This window comes from Arachis stenosperma, chromosome 5 (genome assembly GCF_014773155.1).
Source record: "Arachis stenosperma cultivar V10309 chromosome 5, arast.V10309.gnm1.PFL2, whole genome shotgun sequence".
In the NCBI taxonomy this organism is placed as follows: Eukaryota; Viridiplantae; Streptophyta; class Magnoliopsida; order Fabales; family Fabaceae; genus Arachis; species Arachis stenosperma.
Window position 1 is genome coordinate 34351939 of NC_080381.1, and position 16811 is coordinate 34368749.

A 16811-nucleotide genomic window follows, 5' to 3' on the forward strand; every position below is an offset into this window, starting at 1 on the left:
ATTATAAAATCAAGTTACATTTTGTAACAAAATTTTATGATACGAAAAAAATATATTGCTACCAAAAATATTTTAAAGATCAAAATTTGTTATTACTTTTATAACGACGTTTGGTTTTTTGTATAAAAAAATTTGTTACAAATATTATTTTAAATTATAACAGTTCTATTTTTTATTACAAAAATTTTTTGTAACGGAACATACTGCAACGACTCTTTTTTATTACAAAATTCTTTTATTTTAAAATTTTGATTTTTTATAATAATTTTTTTGTTTACAAATATTGTTTTTTTTTTTTTTTTTTGTATTGTAGGTTGTTTGATCAATTCAACCTCAAACCTAGCATTCCCTTAACAATGGTAATTATTTACAACTTGTCATTGTGTTAGTTTCTTTCTAATGTATTGGTCACTTGTACAAACACATTTCTTATTGAATGTACAAATTGCTCAACTAAATTTCATAGTTGGATCTCATATTTGGATTGAGGACCTTGATGAAGCTTGGATTGAAGGAGAAATATTGGAATCTAAGGGCAATGAGATCACAGTTAATTGTACTTCAAGGACAAAGGTCAGTTATCACAACTTATCGAACATGATGAAGAACCAGTTACTTTACTTGTGTATGTGATTATACTGCATGCATTCATGCGATGGTGCCTTTTGCGGGTTATTAGTAAAATCATATCTATCCCAAAGATCCTGAGTTCCCACTAAATGGAGCGGAAGATCTCTCTCTCTCTCTTGGATATGTTTGAGTAATGTTTCTTATGGTACGTTCCAGACTTACACAAAAAATATATTGATAGCTAAACCTTTTCCAAAGGTTACCTCACTTTTATTCCAGGGAAACAATGGAAAAGTATAAAAGCATGACTTTCGGTGAGAACTGAGAAGAGCTCAAAACTCAATGGAAACTACTCTGAAGATAACAAAAACATCCTTTTATAAAAATATTTTGTTTAAAAGTGTGATTTATTTATTTAATTATATTTTAAATAAAAATAACATTTTTATAAATATTAAAATTTTACTATATAATCTATTATTTAAAAATAAAAAAAATATTTTTACACGAAGATAATTATAAAATTTTTGTTATAATATCCATCAAACCTAATAATTAATTTATTAGTTTATTTAACAAAATATAAAAAATTTAAATTTCACTTTAGATATGTCCACAACTGATTAATTTTTAACTTATTGAATTGGGTATACAATGGGGAGCCGGAAAAAAAAAATCCCAACTCAATACCGAAAAAAAAAATGATAACAATTTTTGTTAAGAGAACAATATATAAATTCACACAAAGAATGTGGAGTATATGTCAATCATACAAAGGCAAGTATAGTCTGTGTATACCAGCTAAAAAAAAAAACTGTATGCGAATCTGTATACCCGTATAAATAGTTAAATAAAACTCTACCCTACACCTACCTAACTAATTTAAAAATAAAAATACAAAAATAGGTGTGTCTACAAATTACAAAACCAAATGTGCAACCCCAACGACCAATAGAATCACCAAACCCCACATGGACCCCACGTGCATTCCGCCATTGCTGGTCTCACGCGAAGAAATGGTAGTCGTACCAGTATAGTGAGGATTTGAACCATAAAGGTTCTGAACACCAGCAATGTCATCATCCTTAAGCTCCACCTTCCTCGTTTTCGCAGTTATCGTAGGGTACATTATAGCTTCTTTCACAGAAGTGTGACCCAACCCTAACAAGTGCCCTATTTCATGCACCGCAACAGATTCAAGATCCACCGCCGTCGACAGCGACGCCGTCGTCACATCGCCGGAAGCAACCCAGTCCTCCGCACCGTCAAGGTGGAACCTCCCGTCCGTTGGAGAGAACGCGTGCGCCAATGTTCCAAGAACGCCGTCGAACGGTTCTCCGTCTCCGTGGTTCCCCGTGTAAAACCCTATCTTCACGTCGGCGTCTGAAAAAGACGTTGTTTCAGTGAAGTTTATCGTCGTTACCTCCGACCAACGCGAAAATGCTCTGGCGAAAACGTTCTTAACGACGTCTTCGAGGTTGTTGCCTGGATCGAACGCGTAGGTCAACTCCGTCGTTCCCTCCGGCCACCGCGGCTTCCCGTCGAAGAACGTGTAGTGTCCGACGGTGTGGAATTTCAGCTTCGTGCTGCTTGTGGCGGTCGTGTTGGTGTCGGACTTGCCCGAGTTCATTGCCGTCGTGCCGTTGATGATGTCGGCGATGCCGCACCGTGGCCGGACGATCTGGCTAAGAGTTGCGTCGTCGAGCTCGCCGGTGACGTTGAGGTTGAAATTCTTCTGGTAGATTTTGACGGCAGCCTCCAGCGCGTCGTCGAAGTCGTCAGTGAAGTTGGACGGCGGTGCGTTGGGGATGTACCCGAAGTGGTGGAAGTAGTCTTTGATTTTGGATAGGCCTTCGTATGTTTTGCCACGCTGGCAGCCGGTGAAGTTCCGGTACGAGTCCCAAACGCCAGGCGGCGCGTGGCTGGAGAGCCACCCCGGAATAGATGATGGATCTGGGAACATACGAGCCGAGACTGGAAAGTGAGTGTTATGGAAAAAGAGAGTGATTAATAAAGAAAAGAAGATGTGTTGATTGTTCATTTTAGTGTTAGGTAATTAGTGAGAAAATGAAAATGGAGTTAGTGTAATGTGAAGATATAGTTTGAGTTTCCATTTTTATACCAGGTAGGAATAAGCAAAGAGCTGACGATGTCAATTTTCACATGAGAGGGATGTAAACTTTGAAGTCTTCGTCTAATTATTGTTGCTTTTGTTTTTAGTTTGATTTTTGATGCGGCTTTGAAAAGTTCTATTGATTCCCGCGGTTGGGCAAATAGGTAAGGTAAGTACCCGGAAGATTGGTCGCTCTTGGAAACGTCGCCGTTTGACAATTGGCATTGTGTTTTGCATTTGTTGTTATCCCATGGAGAAAAAGACCCTCTTAATAAAGTATAGGGGATAAAGACACTTTGCTATTATCATTGAATTTACCAATACTATACGTACCAATTATGCTGCTGGCTATATAGAACTACGAATAAAACAAGGGTGGCCTTGTTTGACTTTGATAATGTCCATTTCTTTCTTTCTTTCTTTCTTTTTTGCTCACAAACTTCACAAGACCCAAAAGGGACGACAATAGTATTATAGATGCTTCTATTGATTTACTTTTTTTTCTTCTTGTATGTCACTTCTATTTGGATAGAGAAATAAAAGTGGATTACAATGGCACCGATATAAATAACAAAAGAAAAAAATGTTTCAAATTAAAAATATATAAAATAATATACATGGTGATTTTTTTTTTAGTTGAATATATAAATATTAATTGATTTTTCGTGCATATATAATTTTTTTGTATATATATCTTAATTTTTTAAAGTTATACATTGAGTTATTTTTCAATAAATATAGTTTTTAAGTCTGATTTAGTAAAATGTTTGGAGAAATGTTTCCACTTTTGAAAAACATAGTCTTACTGTATATTTGACAAATAAAAAAAATTTATATACTTCTACTTTTTGTTTAAAAAAACTGTTTTTTAAAGTTCATAATCTAACATAACTTTTTATATATATATATATATATATATATATATATATATATATATATTCTTATTATTTATTATATTTATGTATATTAAAATCATTTTAAACGTTAAAAGTAATTTCACCAAACAATTTTTATAGCATATTTATTAAAGGTTGTTTTTATTTTAATTTATCAAATAACTGCTACCATTTTTAAAAAATATCTTTTAAATAAACTATTGAAAAAACAAAAGTTTACGTAACTCATAAATAATATAAATTATAAACAGCCAATCAGTGAATGATGAGAAGAAGGGGAAGGAGGACTGAAAAAGTCCGAAAGCTACGGGGGTTGTTAATGGTTACGTGGCCCTCGTTGACCGAAATTAAGCTAAGCCTATCGATCAGTTTATCAACGTATATAAAATATGTCCATCAACTCGTAATTTCAAATTTTGAGTACCCGTCAATTCAAGTTATGAACTTACGGTAAAGAAGAGACATCATGACATCGTGAACTAACCCAGCTTCTATTTCACCTATCAAGTTTGAATTCTATCTCGATATTTTTCTGGTCACATATATCCTTTTTATGTACGTACGATTTATGTACTTACATTTTGATTTTTTTTTTCTTGTTCCTATTTACATATTTGGTGACTTATATAAATGACCATTGTCTCTGTGTCATGCATTGTTAAGCGTTGGTTTGTTACAAGTAAATCTTAGCTAGAATTTTGAACTAAGAATTCGTATAATGGTGGAACGGAATCATAATCATATGTCATCAATGGAAGCCTGCTCTCTACCGTATGTATAACGTAAGTGTCCAATATTTTCAACGTTGTTGTCCTCACGGTTTTGGCTACATGCATATGCATCATGTCTTACGTGTGGGTTATTAGGTTCCGAAAGTTTCGTAGCAATACATTTTTCGTACTGCAATAAAATATGGTCAAACTAGCGTTAGCGCAATTTGAAGTTTTCCTTCTTATGAAGCAGAACTATTTCTTTTTGTTGAACAATATTATACCAAAACATTATTACAGTTGCTACCATTACCATAAACACACTTACATCCCGACTCCCCGAGCATGCAGCAAGCGTTGGATTTATTGCTCTAAAATCTAAAGCCTGCTGTAGAGGGGTCTCAAAACAAAACCAAAGTAAATACCCCTTAAAAAGAGAGAAGGGGGGGGGGGGGGGGGGGGGGGGGAATATATATGATAAAAAAAAAATAGTGTGCACATCAAGTACAGGTCATAGAAAGGTTTTTTATAAGGATTGTGTGCATAGTTAATATAAAATTTCGAAAATTCCTTTTCAAGTAATTTAGATAACTATCTTGGAGGAATTGAAGTTGAAAAAATAAATTCACTTTGGTTTTAAACATAGTTATCAAACCTGGCTCGATTCGGCCAGTTTGACCGAAAACCAGGTTATCTGGTCACCTGACTGAGCCTAACCACTCGTTGAACTGGTCATGCAATGAACTCGATAGAATACGGTTCGATTTGACGGATTTTGATGAAAATCAGTGATCCGGCCGGGTAATTTGACCCGGTCCAAGTGGTGAAATTTTTTTTTTTTTTTTAAAAAATCGTTAAACAGCGCCGTTCCAATTCAATCCCCCCCTTCGTTGAAACTGTGATGAAACCCTAGGCTAATCCCCCCTTCCCCCCATTGCCTCTAAATCCCTAATGGCTGAGACTCTGAGTGTCTGAGTTCATCAATTGGCAGTCCCTTACCGCCGAACCCTCACCAGTCACCGCCGATACCCCCCAGCCAACCTCGTCTCTCCATCGGTAGTCCATCACGGCCTCACCCTCACCGTCACGGCCTCACCCTCGTAACTCTGTCGTCACTCTCAGTCTCGGCCTCACCTCGTCAGCGGCAGAAAGTGTTCATCAAATAACTCAGAAAGCGTTCATCTTCTGCGGCCTCACCTCTCCGTCACTCTCAGTCTCTGCTCACTCGGGTCATTTGGGTGGAAGTGGTGGTCGTCATAAAGCATTCACCTTCTGCCTCAGTGCCTCTGCTCCCTCAGGTCAGTTGCTGTTGTATTTTATTTTTAGAGTTGTTGAACTTGAACATATTTTAGTTGCTATTGACATATTGTTATGGAATCTGGTGGATAAATTGATATTTTAGAGTAGTTGTTGAAGCTGTCCGAATTTTAGTTAAAATTATTCTTGAATTTGGTAGCTGCTGCTGTTGTATTTAGTTTTTTAGGGTTGTTTGTTGCTGGTTGCTGTGTTGGTATTTGGTAATCGGTATAGAGCTGTTGTATTTTTCCTGTTGTATTGTTGCTGGTTGCTGTATTTTCCCTGTTTGTTGCTGGTTGCTGTGTTGGTATTTAGTTTTTTAGTTGCTGGTTGCTGCTATTGTATTTACTGTGGGTTTTTATAGCTGTTGTTGTTTATTGTTGGTTTGTTTAGAATTGCTGTTAGTTGAATCAGTGAACTTTAGTGAAATAGTAGTGGTTGCTGTTCTACTTAAAAACTGATTTAAGCAAATCTTTTGTTGCTGAAAATATTTTTGGTTTTTCATGCTAGAATTTTAAAAATGTCTTTATCTCAAACACCATCAGAAACGCCACCATCTCAAGAACAAGCATCATCAGCAACTCCTACCCCTGATCTTACCACTAAAAGAGTTTATAATAATAGAGGAAATACTGATCCAACTTGGGATCATTGTAAACAAATTGTGGAAAAAACAGAAAAAATTACTATGATGTGCATATATTGTGACAAACCTATTAGGGGAGGTGGGATTAATCGATTTAAGTATCACTTAACTGGAAAAGGAGGAGATGTTGAGAAGTGCAAAAAGGTTCTATCTGCTGTTGCTTATCAATTTGGGCAAAATATTGAAGAATTTATGAATAAGAAAAAGAAAACTCAAGAAAATTATGTAGAAATTTATGCAGCATGTGATGAGGTTGAAAGAGAATTTGATAGAATGGAAGAGCTTGAAGCACGACAGCAACAACAACATTCAAGGACAAGGTTGCCACCACCTACAGCTAGGAAATGGGAAAAATATTGGAATAGAGACTTTTTTTTTTTCATCTTCAACAACACCTGAAGCCCAACCAACGATAAAAAGTGTATTGCAAAGTAAAAAAATTGTGGAAAAATGTGACATTGTCATTGCGAAGTGGATGGTTGATGCTTCTATGCCATTTAATGCACTTAATTCAGCATATTACCAACCAATGATTGATGCTATTGCAATTCTGTGCCATTTAATGCACTTAATTCAGCATATTACCAACCAATGATTGATGCTATTGCAAACATAGGTGCAGGATATAAAGGTCCAAACTTTGGTAGAGTTCGTGGGTATTTGTTGAGTAAGTTGGTGGATGATGTGAAAAAGATGATTGAACGGTATTGTGAAATTTGGAAGCAAACTGGATGTACTATCATGACTGATGGATGGACTAATCGTTGTAGGCGCACTTTAATTAACTTCTTGTTTTATTGTCCAAAATGAACTATCTTCCTAAAGTCTGTTGATGCTTCTCATGCCTCCAAGACTGCTGAATTATTGTTTAAGCTTTTTAAGGATGTTGTCAACTTTGTCGATCCTAAAAATGTTGTTCATATAGTGACAGACAATGCTGCAAATTATGTTGCTGTTGGAAGGTTGTTAGAATCTGAATTTCCTAAGTTGTATTGGTCTCCTTATGCTGCACATTGTATTAACTTGATGTTACAAGATATTGGAAAGTTGAATGAAGTCAGTGAGACAGTTTCACATGCTTCAAAGATTACTAAATACATATATAATCATTGTCATCCACTGTATCTGATGAGGAAGTTTACCGGTGGACGAGAAATACTTCGTCCAGCTCCAACTCGTTTTGCTATCAATTTCATAGCTTTGCAGAGTATTCTAGCTCAAAAAGATGCATTAAGAACTATGGTAACTTCTAGAGAATGGACAATCTCAGCCTACTCTAAAGAAACTAAAGCTAAAACATTTGTCGATCAAGTTTTAGACTCTAAGTTTTGGAATCAATGTGCAGATATTGTCAAGCTTACTGAGCCACTTGTTCGTGTGCTTCGTATTGTGGATAGTGAAGATAAAGCTGTAATGGATTTTCTTTATCAAGCTTTTAATAAGGCTAGAGAAGAGATGGTGAGGAGGTTTCAACGAAAAAAGAAGATTGTGGAGCCTTACTTGAAAATTTTGGATACTCGTTGGGATTCACAACTTAAAAAAATTCTTCATGTTGGCTATTGGTTAAACCCTGCTTTTCGATTCAATGCTGCTGAATTTGAAAAACATAAGCAAACCACTTCTGGTCTACTAGATGTAATTGAGAAATATTCATATGATGATCCAGAGTTGAATACTAAGTTGACAAGTGAGACGAGAATATATTCTAATGCTGAAGATGAATTTGGAAGACAATCTGCACTGCGTGAACTAAGCACAGTGATGCCAGGTAAATATTTTATTTAATTTTATCTTTCTTTATTCGTTTATTTATTTTAAAAAGCTAATTGTAATGCATTGCCTCTTTTGATTTTAAGACCAATGATGGAAATCTTATGGAACTGGAGTACCAAATTTACAAAAGTTAGTCATTCGTGTTTTAAGTCAAACTTGTAGTTTTTCTGGTTATGAATGAAATTGGAGTTTTTTTAACACATCCACACAAAGTTGAGGAATCGGTTAGAACATCAAAAGCTTAATAATCTTGTTTTCGTTCATTATAACTTGAGGCTACAACAAAAGTATCTTCTATAATTATTTATCTAATTTTAAAAAGTATTGTTCATTAAAATTTAATTTTTAGTTTAGTAATTACATAACTTGATAATATAGAAATCTAATGAGAAAGCAAAGCTATGATCCAATTTGTCTTGATACATTTGATAATCATTCGAATTGGATATTGGAAGATTCACCGCCGTTTTAACTCTTGAAGAGGTTGATGCTCTACAAAATGATTTGGCAAATATGTCCATTCAACCAACTTTAGATGATCTTGGTAAATTCTTCAATTGCTAGAATATTTTAATTGTCAGTTGCTATTACAAATTATTCTTGATATTGATTTGTCAAAATACACAAATGTAGCTCAATTAAATTTGGAAGATGACCAAGTAACAATGCTATGGAAGATATGGATGCAAATCAAAATGAGGGAAATGTTGATCAAGCTCCTAATTTGTCCAATGAAGATGTTGATGCCGACTTTGAGCTCACCCCTTGGACTTAATTTAATGATTGTGTTATCTTTAACTTGCTCTTGTTGATTTAAATTAAGAACATATTTTATACTAGAGACTAGTTTATTAACTCTTCTTTTAGATTATTAGTTATGTTTAAGACTTAATATTTGATTATTAATGTTGGTAAGAATCGCATTTTAAGTTTTAAGACATTATTTCAATTTTATTGATATAATTTTATATTTTTTTAGTTATGACCGAGTTAACCGGATAAATTAGTGACCTACCGATTGAACCAACAACCCGGTGACCCGATCATATGACCGGGTTGATTATCAGTTCAGTTCTGATAACTATGGTTTTAAATACTTGAGAAGTAAATTGAGAATTTTTTTTTTTTTGAATAGTACCAAGATACGGTATATAATACTACCAAAAATATATAAAAGTAGAGAGTTAAAAATAACAAGCATAAATTTTCAGTTGATGCTTGATACAGTCAAGTTGAATAGTCATAAACATTTTACTCTCACCAAACTTTATAACCTCTTAAAATAGTTTTGAACCACCTTAAATGATACGATTAACTGAATGTTTCATCCTCTAAATTTCCACTTTTGGTAAAGTAAATTACTTTTGGGATACCCAAATTAATATAGTAAAATATATCAGGATTTTCAGGAAACACAATTATCGTCCTAGTATTTGATTGAAGATTACATCACACCACACGGCACACCCACCAAAATAAAGTCGTATATACAATGCTACAGTTTAAAAAAAGGGGTAAGATACACACAATCCTTTTTTTCAAAGTTTATAAACAATTCGATAATAGCAACTACCAATAGTCTTAAATTGCGGATAACAAGAAAATCTAAGTAATAGAAATGACATGGAGAAGAGATGTACCTAACATTGTGAGGGTCTATCATAAATTGGAGGAAGTGAAGGACAATTCTCATTCATATTGGAATACGGTTCCAATGTGTTATAGCCAGGTAATTCCATCCTATATTCACCCAGAATCTGGCAGAATGGGAGCTTGTCATTCTCATTGTTGCACCATCTTGGAAGGCGTGTTTGGTTATCCTCAAAAATCTTAAGCATGTATGCATCCCGAATCTAAAGAAAAAACAATATGAAACTAATAAGCCAGCAAGCAATTATGATGACCAGGATTCCTCTAATCACTAAGGTGGTATGACTTACAGTGAATTCAGTTACTTGAATTGAGCTAGAAAAGGGGCTGAAAATCCCAGCCTCTTTATACATCGAAAGAATAAAGGCAACACATGTTGTTGATTTGCCATCGCTGTACACCCATTCATCTTGTTCTGGAATGATAAGTAATTGATCAAATGCTATCCCACGCTTCTCAGTCTCTAGTAGAATGTCATGCAAATCCAAGCCCTGAAAGCAAATACAATAAGATTGCATTAACAATAAATAAAAGGATTTTGTCATGAGGAACTATTCAAAGATTTTATTCTCAGTGCAATACAGTATCATTCAAGAAATGAAATTATGCCAGCATATTGTACACATCACTAAACTATATCACAAAATTCCTAAACTGACAAATTCCACTTCAATAATGAAACAGAGTGAAGCATTTCAAGCAGGATAGTCCTTATAGATCAAATTTGCATGCAATGAGAAAGGAAGGGCATGTATGAAGAGTTCTTATTAATATATTGTAACCCTTCTTTTCACCATGATCATCAAATTATAGAACAGCATCAGTTATACTTTGATGTCATCGGCAAACTAAGGGCCTGTTTGCATTTTGTTTTCATTTTCTGTTTCAAAACTTTCAGTGTTTTTCTATTTTCAGGCTGTTTTTAGTTTTCTTCCTAAAAAAAGGAAATACTGAAAATTACGATAGGAAATTAAAACAGAAACCAATCAGAACCTTATCCCAAGTGATGCCAACTTGTTTTGCCTGTGACTTATTAGCTGTAAAAGTGAAAGAAACATGCGATTGCAGACACACACACATACAACTTACATCCACATATTCATGTATGAAAATTATGAGTCCAATTTGACTCCCAAAATACATTCAAAGCAAATGGATACTCTTTATCACACCAATGGTTCAAACTTCAAACAGCATCAAGATATACCTCAGTCCCTAGCCGCTTATTCAGTGCTTCATTCCACATATTTGCAGCATAAGCTGGCTGCATTCTAGTCCACATAGACATGACAGAAATTACCTGCACAGAACAAGTCATCAGAAACAAGCTTCCACTGCTTTTACATTATATAATACAGTCACCTCTAGGTAAATCAGCATGCACTTCACATAATTGCTGGTTCAATTTCATTACGATAATTCTTAAGACTGAAAAATGCAATGAAAAGATTAATACCAAGTGAGCATCAAGAGGTGGCGGATAGTTGTCAGCTACTGTGTCAATCCAACTAAATATCATATTATGATAACCATATGGCTTGCCAGACATGCTTCGAGCATACTCCCATGCTGCAGTGGTGTTGAATTTGGCACGCAGCTCTGGATGAAGTGGAAGCAATGCTATCTGTGGGTTAGAATCATCTTTGAGAGCTGATTCCCACCATTCAAGCCATGGAATAACCACTATAATTTCTTCACCCTGTAGCCAGAGACAGACATCCAGATAAGATAATCAGCAATCGTGTTAACATAATCAATGGTAAAAAGTTGGCGGTCAGACACTACTGATGATATGAACAGATTTAGGAAAACAAATAAGATCAGAATACTATCAAGTATAAATATAATTGTGTGAGTGCATTCAGTTGAACAGATCTAAAGTCCTCCACATTCTATACCTTTTCATTCTCATGCCCTGATTCACCAACCCATAAATTGCCCATTTCATCCTTCAAGCAAACTGCAGTATGACCGGCAAAAGCACCAGTTACCCACTTTTCTAAGGTCTCAAAACCTCCCCACCTACCACGGATCTTTGATACAGCTAAAAAGTCTCCAGAATGAACATCTGCAGGATCAATCGTTGCACGCCAAGGCTGATCGCGTTTCTCGAATGTAGCTCCCATGTGTTTCCTTAGGAACTCTAAGTTGGCATTTTGACCCCATGCAGTGTTAGAGAATAGAGGCAAAACATCAATTAAAGAAAGCAGTGTCCCCAGCATCCCCGATGGCATGAGAAACACAGAAACCCCATGCTGCTTTACCTGATCAATTCAGTGAAAATGTTAACTTCCTATAGTTTGGGATTAAAAAGTATAAGAAATTTCAAACATAGTAGGGAACCAGGAAAATACATATTCCAACTCTGCAGGCTCTTCCCATGAATCAAACTTCAAGGTATGTTCTCGAGCAGAGAAGTAGTAGTCCCATGTTATCCTGTATGGTGTCGCGAAAACATAGAGGTCCATACAGGTCCAGCTGTGTGCAGCTGCTGTCTGCGAAAGGCAAAAAATCTTTTCAATATACGAACAAAACAATCCCATAATATAAAGTGGGCAGAAGAGGGGAAAACAGTAGATAGATAGATGCTTATATTCCAAATTAATCTATCAATCCGTAGCTTCCCAGCTTCCAATACCAGAACCATCCTATCAACTATCCCGTAAACCAAAAGTGAGAAAGAGAGATGAAAAACTGGGTGTATACACTGAATTTATGCAAAAGGCATCTAGGTTATAGCGGTTAAATAACACAAACAATTTCATGGGGAAAAGAATCAGTTGACAAAGAAAAAGTTCAGTGGTTCACTACTCAACCAGTCAACAACTATTGAAATGGATCACACTGAGTAAATTAGGACAGAAATATGAAGTATGAATAAAAAAAGACCTAGTTTTTGCTTTAACAGAATGATTATGATTATGATTATATACTGATTCAAAAAGGTTATACTTTTCTACTTATAGTTGGGAACCACAAAAATGACCAATATTCTCAATTGAATTACGTCAATGAATTCATCATCAAACACAGTTCAACCTAACTAACACAAACTCCACTTCACAGGTTCAGCAATCACTACCAATTATGATTAATAATGATCAAAGCAAGTTAAAAATAATAATAAAAATCGAGAGAGAGAAAGTCAAACCTTGAGATAGAGAACGCCACCCCCCAAATCAGAATCATCCCTGTCACCTGTGGTGAACTCCAGTTTCGCTTCATTATCAAAAAAGCAAGCACCTTTCCACTGAATAGAACCGTTGGTGGGACTCACCGATCCAACGAAAGAAGGGAGCAAATCGACGGCACTGTGGAAATTGTTAAGAACAGGCCACGATATCCCGTGAGGGAGAACTGGGAGCACATCTTTGACTCTGAAGGGAACCTTGAGAGCGCTGCCGAAGTTCGAAAACCCTAGAATCCACAAAAGAAGAAAGAAGAAACGGAGTGGAGAAGAAGAAGGAGGGGGAGACATGAATTTGGATGGGGATATTTTGGGAATTTCGCAAGAAACTGGGTTTTGATGGATTTTAGGGGTTTTGATCCATTCCAGGGGTTGGGGATTTGGGAAGTTGGGTTGTTACGCCGTGAAGGATGGAGACGACGACGTGGGAGAGTGGTGGTGTGAGGCGGAAGTGGTTGGAACTTGGAAGTGTGGAAGTTTTGGTGAATTATTGTGATAGCATGCGGTGTTGGTGGGACTCATCCGGACACGTGGCATGAAAAGGATGATGATGTTGCCAGTTCGTTAAGTACAAAACTGGTTTCTAAATTCTAATAAAATCCACAAGTAAAAGACAACGTGATTCAAGTGTTTAAAGAGAAGTCGAAGCCTTTGTCTTCAATGAACCAACTAGAATATTGGATCTTAATGGTCCTTCGTCGTAAACAATTTTAAATTATGTCAAATTACTCTTTTGTTATTTCTTTTTTCTTTTAAATAGAATTTCTAAATTACTCTTTTTCTTTTTTCCTCGTGAGAGAAAAAAAAAAAACTAATGACATTTTTTTTTAGCAAGGTCACCACTCACCACTATATCTTCTTTGAACTATGACCATACACACTTTATCATCATCTATCCATATTGATGAATCCTGGTAAAAAGACCAATGTTTTCACTGTTTACCAAACATAAGATGGACTTTCTTATTAGGAGAATTTTTGGATGGAAAAAATATCTTTGGAATTTTAATGGTCTAAATAGAATCTTTCATTCAAACTATCAAAAATAGAGATGAACGGCTTAGATTAAGGGATTTTTTATTTTTATAAATTATATAAATGTAATAATTACTAAAATAAATCATTTTAAAAATATTTATTGAAATAAAAATATCTCTCTTATCTTGAAATAATTTTGCATATATTTCATTTAGAGTGTAAACGAGATATAAGACCGATGTATGCGATACGTGTTTATCTCATTTACCGTGTAAACGATATATATATTCCCAATACACTATTAATAATGTACCGTTACAAATATATTTTTAACTATACATTATTAATATATTTATTTCTTCCATATTCACCTACTTTTTTCGTTTTTTGTACGAGAGTATATATAAATTTTATTTATTGCATGGGAGTACATAAACATTTGAAATATAATTTAAGTAAAAAAGATTTCATATTATATACCAATAGAGTAGTGACATATATTAATTGAGTCATTAAATAAATGACGTGTATTTAAATTATATTTTAAATTTTTAAACAGTGAACAGTTAGAAAAGAGGTAATTGTGTTAATAGTGGATAATTTAATGGTTTTCAAGTAAACGTGTTAATTCTTATCATTTAAAATAGACTAAAATTGATCAAACATATTCATTTTAATATTTTCTACCAACCTTTTTATGTACTAATTACATGGCAAAAGTTTGGATTATTGATATTATTCATATTTTTTATTAATTTCAATTTTTTTAAAAAAAATACATATATCACTGTAAACGAGATACATGCAAAATTATCTTGTTTACAGTGTAAACGAGATAAGAGAAAAATATTTATTTTGGTAAATATTTTTAAAATTATTTATTTTGATAATTATTACATTTATTTAATTTATAAAAATAAAAAATCTTTAGATTAAGTGATTATTTTATATATTAAAAACTATAATAATATTAATTAGTAATTTAATTTTCATCAAATTTTGATTTTACATTTTTATCTTATCTTTTTTTCTAAATATATTTTTTCGCTTATATTTAATTTCCTCTCCCTCTCCCCTCTCTCTTTCTCTCTTTGGGACTCTTCACACTTTTTATTGTCCAGTGCCCACCACTCCCAACAACAACAATAAAAGCTTCGCTCAAATTTTAGACTAAATCCTCATTTTGGTCTATGAAATTCACGCGATTATCTATTTTGGTCCTTGAAATTTAAAATGACCTATACTAGTCCTCTAGATTCAAGTCCGGACACGGGGCACCAATGAGGTCCCTCGACTCTTTCTGGCAATGATTAGACAAATAAAATGCTGAGATGGCATCCTCCCTGTCACGTTAGATGATGAGTAAATGACGTTGTTTATCCTTGACACACAAATAAGTCAAAAATGTCGTCGCGTTGTATATGTGTTAGTCGAAAAATATTTTCAATTAGGATGAGCTAATTCGAAATATTAAAGAGATAATTGGGATAGAAGCAGAAGTCGAAAAGGTGCACGTGCAGGCATTAATTGGGAGTTACTTGATATAGATTCGATTTCAAACTCGTTAAATCGAGCGGGCCTAGTCGAATAGGTATTCGAATGAGAAATTAAATGGTTGCTCGAAATAGTGAATCGAACGGTTACATAAGTGGAGAAATTGAAGGCTTTCACCACGTGAGGAATTGATGAGTAACGTTTTATTAGCAAAAGAGCGGGAACAGTTACCAGGGAGTGCGCATATAAGACAGCACCGTGTAATTAATAATCGGTTACAGAAGTAGACTATAAATATTAGAAAGTTTTAGGGAATAAAGGTTGAAACTTTGCTTCAAAAATTACTCACGCATACTCACATCCCCAGAGACTTTCTGAGTATACTTCGAGTTAATTATCTGTAGTGTTCCTTCCATGTCTTTATCTTTTCAATTTATTTTTCTGTAAACTTTACTTTTTCAAGCAAATTTATGTTTCAAGTAATGATTTAATTTTTGAATGCAATTTATATTCCAGTACCTTTAATTTTCATGCCAAAATTCCTTTGACCCAGTCGAAGGCACCTTTACTACTTTCTTTAAATTTCAACGCAACCTTTTCGATTTCGATTAATTTCCTTTTCGAATTTGTTGTTTTTAACTTCTTTTATCCTTTTACAAATTTTTTATTTATTCTTTATTGTGATGCCTATCTAATTTGAGACGCTGTGATGCACTTATAGAAAACTGGTACCTGCAAAGAGGAGTAGGTTTCGCTCCCAAACTATTAGATATTGAACCACCATTGATTTGTTAAAAATCGACAAAATAAATTGGCACGCTTGGTGAGACAGTTTTAAATTGAAGTGTGTCAAAAATTTATGTATCATTTGGTGTATGCGATTGAGAAGTAGAAATATCATTCACATGGCTGATGAATTGTCAAATGTGAATGGTGGTTCATCCACCAATGATAGCCTACCAATAATCGTGCAACAAGCGAACGTGACTTCATATTCGGAAGGTGTAATTGGAAGTGAAAGCATAGCAATTACCACCATGCAAACTGGAAATGTTGGACGTAACATTCGTCCACGTGGTAATTTGCCACCACCTCTAATAACCACTGGATGGCCTCCTTATGGCCTACCTCCTGGTTATACCTCACCAATGAGTGGTTTTGCTCCTCCTATTCATTTCGGGAGTATGAGCGGAGCGAATAATTCTGAAAACCCACAACAACATTCCGAGTATTCTCGTGACTATTATGTGGGCTCTACCTCGAATGCTGCTAATTCTATGGCAGTATATCTACAACATGTATAAGAAAGTCATCATGACTTAGTCAATTTGTTGACTCAACAAATGATCACAATTCTAAATCCTATGATGGCTGATCACGAATCAAAATTCGAACGCCTTACTAGACAAGTCGAACGAATTGCTCAAATCGTGGATTTTGAGGAAGGTGAAAGGCATAAGGCTAGGAGAAATAATGAAGGATTCGGAAATGTGTTTCA

The 16811-nt window shown here is 34.7% G+C and overlaps 3 protein-coding genes across 3 annotated transcripts; 1 reads left to right on the forward strand and 2 right to left on the reverse strand.

The window, feature by feature from the left end:
- Window positions 1-1180: 1180 nt before the first annotated feature.
- Window positions 1181-2676, reverse strand: LOC130982856 (metalloendoproteinase 2-MMP). Its single transcript, XM_057906975.1, has one exon. The coding sequence runs from the start codon at window positions 2609-2611 to the stop codon at window positions 1490-1492; it is 1122 nt and encodes a 373-aa protein (XP_057762958.1). The 5' UTR covers window positions 2612-2676; the 3' UTR covers window positions 1181-1489.
- A 5005-nt stretch (window positions 2677-7681) lies between these two features.
- LOC130980802 (uncharacterized) lies at window positions 7682-8858 on the forward strand. Its single transcript, XM_057904444.1, has 2 exons — window positions 7682-7999; window positions 8638-8858. The coding sequence occupies exons 1-2, from the start codon at window positions 7687-7689 to the stop codon at window positions 8814-8816; spliced, it is 492 nt and encodes a 163-aa protein (XP_057760427.1). The 5' UTR covers window positions 7682-7686; the 3' UTR covers window positions 8817-8858.
- Window positions 8859-9406: 548 nt separating this feature from the next.
- On the reverse strand, window positions 9407-13397 carry LOC130980801 (uncharacterized). The gene is made up of 7 exons (XM_057904442.1): window positions 12806-13397; window positions 12009-12149; window positions 11553-11918; window positions 11111-11353; window positions 10862-10954; window positions 9945-10145; window positions 9407-9857 (listed from the first exon to the last, which is right to left on the reverse strand). The coding sequence occupies exons 1-7, from the start codon at window positions 13130-13132 to the stop codon at window positions 9645-9647; spliced, it is 1584 nt and encodes a 527-aa protein (XP_057760425.1). The 5' UTR covers window positions 13133-13397; the 3' UTR covers window positions 9407-9644.
- Window positions 13398-16811: the final 3414 nt, after the last annotated feature.